This window comes from Neofelis nebulosa, chromosome 13 (assembly GCF_028018385.1).
Source record: "Neofelis nebulosa isolate mNeoNeb1 chromosome 13, mNeoNeb1.pri, whole genome shotgun sequence".
Classification (NCBI taxonomy): Eukaryota; Metazoa; Chordata; class Mammalia; order Carnivora; family Felidae; genus Neofelis; species Neofelis nebulosa.
The window spans coordinates 27555166-27561540 of record NC_080794.1 but is presented as its reverse complement, the minus strand read 5'-3'; the positions used below and the strand labels follow the sequence as shown (position 1 = coordinate 27561540).

Genomic DNA, 6375 nt, shown 5'->3' with positions numbered 1-6375 from the left:
GGAAAAAAATTTTTTTTAAATTCTACTTTTGAAGTTTTCCAGTTGCACACAAGTGTATTTTCACATATCTTACATTACATACCTCGTTGTGAAGTGATGTTGTCTGAAAGTATGAATAAACAATGTCAGAGTGGAACTTGCAGGAATAGTGACTTCATGCTGAGATTCCCATTACATGTTAAGCTTCTTGACTGTAGAACTCCATCTCAAACACTTTTTAAACGACCTACACCAAACAGAGAAATAGAGTACACATGGATGGAGAGAAGGAGGGAAGAAGGGAAGGAAGGAAGGAAGGAAGGAAGGAAGGAAGGAAGGAAGGAAGGAAGGAAGGAATCCATCAATTCCAAAGTGTTGGGATACATTTACCTATATTCTCCCTGCTGGAATCAGAATTAAAGGGAGGGCAAGAGCTGCTCAGAGCACTAGCCCCATCTAAGAATAGAGGAAGACTTCTAAGTATGGAATCCCAATGAAATGTCATACCCGGCACCAAACTTTGCCAAGGTGGGTACTCAGTAGACCTTGGATAAATTGAATTGTTACACCCTTTTGATCAAAGTTTGCCTCAAGGGCACTACAAAAGGAGTGCCAATGGTGATTATTTCCAGTATTTTGTTATGAAAATTTCCAACATATAGAAAAATTTTTATAATTTTTCATGGAACACCCCTGTACCTATAACCTAGATTCTACCATTAATTAACATTTACTCTACTTATCACAACTCTATCTATCCATCCCTATATTCATCCAACACTCATATTATTTTTTTGTCTGGGTATAGTATACTTATCGATGGTACATGACAAGGTAGGGCTCCCCAAGCCCCTCCCCTTCTTCAGGGGGTCTGTGATGGAAACTGTGTAGAGGTTGGGGGATTCTCAGTATGTTGAGGGGGTGAGTTGGGGCAAGGATTCTCCAGCAGCTGAGGCACTGTCTCTTCCTCTTTCACTCCCTCGGGCTGGTGGTCCAAGGGATCTTACTCCTTGGAGACCATATGGACCATAAAGTCCACCACCCAGTTGCTGTAGCCAAATTCATTTTCATAATAGGAAATTTGCTTGACAAAGTGGTTATTGAGAGCAAAGCCTGCTCCAGCATCAAAAGTGTAAGAGTGGGTATCACTGTTAAAGTCACAGGAGACAAAGTGGTCCTCAGTGTTGCCCAGGGTGCACTTGAGGGGGCCCTCTAATGCCTGTTTCACCACCTTCTTGATGTCATTGTACTTGTCAGCTTTCTTTAGGCTGCAGATAATACCTACAATTGACACATTGGGGATCGGGACACAGAAGGCCATGCCAGTGGGCTTCCTATTTAGCTCAGGGATGACCTTGCCTACAGCCTTAGCAGCACCAGAAGAAGTAGGGATAATGCTCTGGGTAGCCCCTTGGCCATGGTGACACAGCTTCCCAGAGAGGTCGTCCATGGTCTCCTGGGTGGCAGTGATGGCATAGACCATGGTAATGGGTCCCTCCACGATGCCAAAGTTGTCATGGATGACCTTGGCCAGAGGGGCCAAGCAGTTGGTGTTGCAAGAGGTATTGCCAACAATCTTGAGAGGGTTGTAATACTTCTCATAGTTCATGCCCATCGCAAACATGGGGGTACCAGAAGAATGAGTGGAGATGATAACTCTTCAAGTGAGCCCCAGCCTCCTCCATGGTGGTGAAGACCCGAGTGGACTCCACAACATACTCAGCACCAGCATCACCCATTTGATGTTGGTGGGATCTTTCTTCTAGAAGATGGAGATGGGCTTTCCATTGATGACAAGTTTCCCATTCTCAACCTTGACTGTACCATTTAATTTGCTGTGGGTAGGATCACACTGGAACATGTAGACCATGTAGGTGAGGTCAATGAAAGGGTCATTGATGGCAACAATATCCACTTTGCCAGAGTTAAAAGCATCCCTGGTAATTAGGTGCCCAATACAGCCAAATCTGTTTACTCTAACTTTCACCATCGTGTCTTGGGGACACAGCTGGCACTACACCAGAAGATGGGATTGTTGAACGGGGAGAAGCAGAGAGATAACTCATATTATTTTTATGCATTTCATATTAAATTGCAGGCATTGGTATCCTTCTCCATAAATACTTCAGTATACATATCACTAGAATTCAATATTTGTTTCCAGTCTTTTCCTTTGAAATAAAATGATCATTCACTAAAGTTTGACAATTGCAAACACTTGTGTAACACAAATCCTAATCAGGATTGCCATCACTCCCAGAAAATTTAGCAGTAGAGATTTGAGAGCCTTTGAAAAAATATCTTTACCTCTTTATTCAGAAAAAGAGTGAGAATAACTTAAAGAGTTTAAAATTTTATAGGAACTGTCCACCATCACAAACTGCCTCAGATCTCACACTATTAAAGAGTTGTTTTCTTCTATTTGTTTTAGCAAAATCCAAACTCCAAATGCATAGTTGATGGCAAGGGAGAGATTTATGTGTATGTACAACATTAGCTGAAGGTCCAGTGAGTTGGCAAACAGGCAGGAGAGAATAAAGCAAAATTAGAATCATATTTTCTTGTGTGGATTAAAAAAATAATGTATACAAATAATTTTTGTCAGAATAACAGGTATGCTTTGGGTCTTAATACATGTAAGTATGTTTTCTTTGTACCGGATTTTCTGGGGATATCATCTTTATGCAGAAAAACACAACAACCAAGGAGCCCTCTGAGAAGTTGTACGTGTTGCCAAGTTGAATCCAGTGCCAAGCTAAATCCCTACCACATGGTACATATAAGTTGAATCTCTTCCAAATGCAGGGCTCCTTCTTAAGTAGCTGTGTTGACTAATTACTTTCATCAGGATAATTGCACCTAAGAAAAGGGTACAATTATTTCTACCTAGTAGAATGTTGACATCGTTTAATGAAGAATTAATGCATGTGGTGACAAACTATGTATTTAGAGAGGAAATAAAGCACTTACCAACAATCTGTTTCCAAGAAAGAATTTGTAAGCATGTCTGGTATGCTTTTTTTTTTTAACGTTTATTTATTTTTGAGACAGAGAGAGACAGAGCATGAACAGGGGAGGGTCAGAGAGAGAGGGAGACACAGAATCTGAAACAGGCTCCAGGCTCTGAGCTGTCAGCACAGAGCCCGACGCGGGGCTCGAACTCACGGACCCTGAGATCATGACCTGAGCTGAAGTCGGATGCTTAACCGACAAGCCACCCAGGCGCCCCGTCTGGTATGCTTTTAAGCACTCAGAATGAAACTAATAGGCATTTCTACAGCACACAAGACTCAGCCCCTACCTAAGTCCATGCATGCCAATGAATTGACATCCTCCAGGCACTAGTGGGTTCTATGTCATGGTTGAGAGTCAGTGTAGCATGAATATTAGGTTCAGGTAGTGCCCACTCACACCACCACATTTCAAAGTGACCTTTCTAGTCACTGTTACACATAAATAGTAAACCCACAGCATCCTTCTTTGTGGGAGTGGCAAATTTTCTAAAACCGCAATGCAAGGGATTATAGTTAAAACCTCCGTTGTATTGACTGGGACTAGAATAGTCACGATGAATAAGAGCCCTAAAATTCATTCCTTCGTATACTTGTTGAACACATACTGATCAGTCAACTATTATATGGAAGGTGCTATGCCAATTACTACATAACAACCCAAATGGAATATAAATTCAAGAGGCTTATAACTCCAAAAGGAGTTATAGCTCCAAAAGGACCATTCAATCATTTATTCAACATATCTCTACCAGAACTGTGGTGAACTCTGTGGTCCACTGCCCAAATAGTCCTCAGTCCCAAATAGACTGAGGCACCCATTTCTCCAGCTGCCAAGAGTACAGACTGCTGATAATTCACAACTGAATTCCTCCCCAGGAATTGCTCTAGGTGAAAAGAATACACATCCTTCTTCCTGGAGGCATCTGCATCCAGTGACTGATGGTGCTGGAGTACAAAGTCTCTTGACTCAACTAGGACAACTGTGAAGAACATGACAGCCTCAGATCTCAGCTGAGGCCTCTCCTGCAACTACATCAGAATTCAACTTCTTCCTTTGTGCGGTCCTGTGACTCTCACTCATCACAGGTGTTGGTACTAAAAGCACTCCTCAATTAACCTTCTGCATGGAAACCTCACAGCCTTAGTCACCTGAGGAAGCCAACCTGGGACAGTTCCTGCCAAAAATGATTCTAGGAAGGCAACCACAAGATGGAATTTATGAGCTGGATCACCTAGTTCCAAAATGAGAATTCTATCACTAGTGTGCAGTTATGGTGCAACTATTTTAAAAATCCACTAATGGAGAACTGAGGTAAAAATGAAAGTCCAAGGGTAAAATACTACCAACATGAGATGGTATGAGACCTTAGGGGCCTCCTCAATAATACAAAAAAGATTCTCATCTCCTGCAAACAGAGGACAGAAAATCTGTAGATTGGACCCAGGCAGAGAAACAGAGAAGGTTGAATTCTCTACATCAGCAGGTCTTTTATAGTATAGGCAGGATTCTGATTAGGAAGGAGTGGGACATGGAGACTTGAAACGCAAACATGTTGGTTGATGCACTAGAAAATCTTGAATCTTTGTATATATTCAGACTCCCCTGAATCCTCTATCTATTCAGAAGTGGTCCACTCCTCTCTTTAAAGGCTTGCACTCCCCACTCCACTTTTGCTTGAAGATGGTACAGAAGTTTTTGCCTTGCAAAATAACACACATCCCTTTGTGATCTGCCCTAGGTCAGATCTCCTGGCCACCGGGTCATGGAGAAAGTTATAACAACCTACCTGGGGTAGTTCTGAGCCTGCTAAAATATGTTAAAAACTATATATCAAAGAAGCTGCACTACCTAGCCAACATTTCCCAGCAGGAGCCAGGAGAGTTTCCATGAGATTACATCCTGAGTATGCTGTATCAAGGAGAACAGAATGTGAAGTTGGAAATTAATGAGTTCATCAATATGTGAGCATTCTACTGTGATCCAAGGTTTACATCCCATCAAGAATCCCAGGAGACAGTGCTAAAATGCTGTTAGGATGGTTCTTGGAAGCTTGGACAAAGCAATAGCCTACACCTAATGAAGTAGAAATGGGACAGATGGTTAAGACAGTAATCAAAAGATTCAGAGAAGTGAGGCTATTAGATTATATATAATACATAAGGCCAGAAAACCCACCCATCCACAATGTTCTAAGAAAGGGCTTACAGGACAGTCCATTGACCAGAGTGTTAAGTAATGTGCCAGTAAGAGGGACACTAACATCATTAAGAAGCTCAATGGCAGTTGTCTTTGGTCATCCAGGGCAATAAGAGATCCTGCTAAAGAACTAGGCTCCCTGATAACCATGGACATGACAGGATCCCCAAATAAAAGAATCCAGATAACTGAAACCACTGAAAAGAATCTACTTCACTGAAAAAGAGAGGTAAGCACAATTATAGTAAATAGTAATGGGTAATGAAGTATGACTTGTAAAGAACCATGGAGGTGGTTAAGAGAACATGGCACTCCAAATGTCATGATAAATGGGCAGCCTATGAAAGTATTTCTCAAGTTATACAATTAAATGAAATTAAAGATGAATGATCAAGAGAGTGGGGGTGGATACCTCAATAAAAATTCCAATATTCAGATGTTGTCCAATATGGAGACATGAGCCATCCTCAGACCTGGAATACACTGACTGATGGAAACGTCATCCTAGGAAAAAGAATTCAATGACACCATGAAAAGTTACTTGCTAATGATTCTTCCATAAGGGACCTCTGTCCATTTACCCAAATAACTTTACACTTGAGAAAAAGAAATATCTGAATATTTGAATGAGAACTATAGGGCACAGAGTCCTAATTAACATTTATATCAAAACATCAGCATAGGCCTCTATTATAGTAGGGCTATATGGGTACATACAATAAATGGAGCTCTGGTCCACACCCTGCTTACTGTGGGTCCACTGGTGTCCATGGACCTACTCCATCATCATTTCCCCAGTCTTTGAATGTATAATTGGAATAAATATACTTGGTAGTTGTTAGAACTCATACAAAGCTTCTTTAGTTTGTAGGTTAAGAGCTATTACAGTGGGAAAAGCCAAATGGAAAACTAAGAAACTGCCTTCTCATTACCCTCCCCAAATAAGACTGTATTCTAGGACATCCTCTCCAAAGTAAATGACAAATTATAGCATCTCATAACCCCTAGCACTGTGAAGAAAGCACAATGTTTGGTAGGCCTAAAAGGGCTCTGGATGCAGCATATTCCACATGTGTAAACACTGCTTCCACCCACTTACTGAGAGACATGGAAGACTTACAGGTTTGAATGGATCCCAGAGAAGGAAAGAGATCTGCAACAGGTCCGAAGTACAGTACAAGTAGC

The 6375-nt window shown here is 41.4% G+C and overlaps 1 protein-coding gene and 1 pseudogene across 1 annotated transcript; both read right to left on the bottom strand.

Moving 5' to 3' along the window:
• Positions 1-982: 982 nt before the first annotated feature.
• LOC131492370 (glyceraldehyde-3-phosphate dehydrogenase-like) lies at positions 983-1718 on the bottom strand (annotated as a pseudogene).
• A 23-nt stretch (positions 1719-1741) lies between these two features.
• LOC131492371 (glyceraldehyde-3-phosphate dehydrogenase-like) lies at positions 1742-1969 on the bottom strand. The gene has a single exon (XM_058696017.1). It carries the CDS (start codon positions 1967-1969, stop codon positions 1742-1744), a length of 228 nt encoding a protein of 75 aa, XP_058552000.1.
• Positions 1970-6375: the final 4406 nt, after the last annotated feature.

Coding starts and splice junctions, on each gene's coding strand:
- LOC131492371 (XM_058696017.1), bottom strand. CDS start 1,969: ATGGTGAAAGTTAGAGTAAACAGATTTGGCTGTATTGGGCACCTAATT.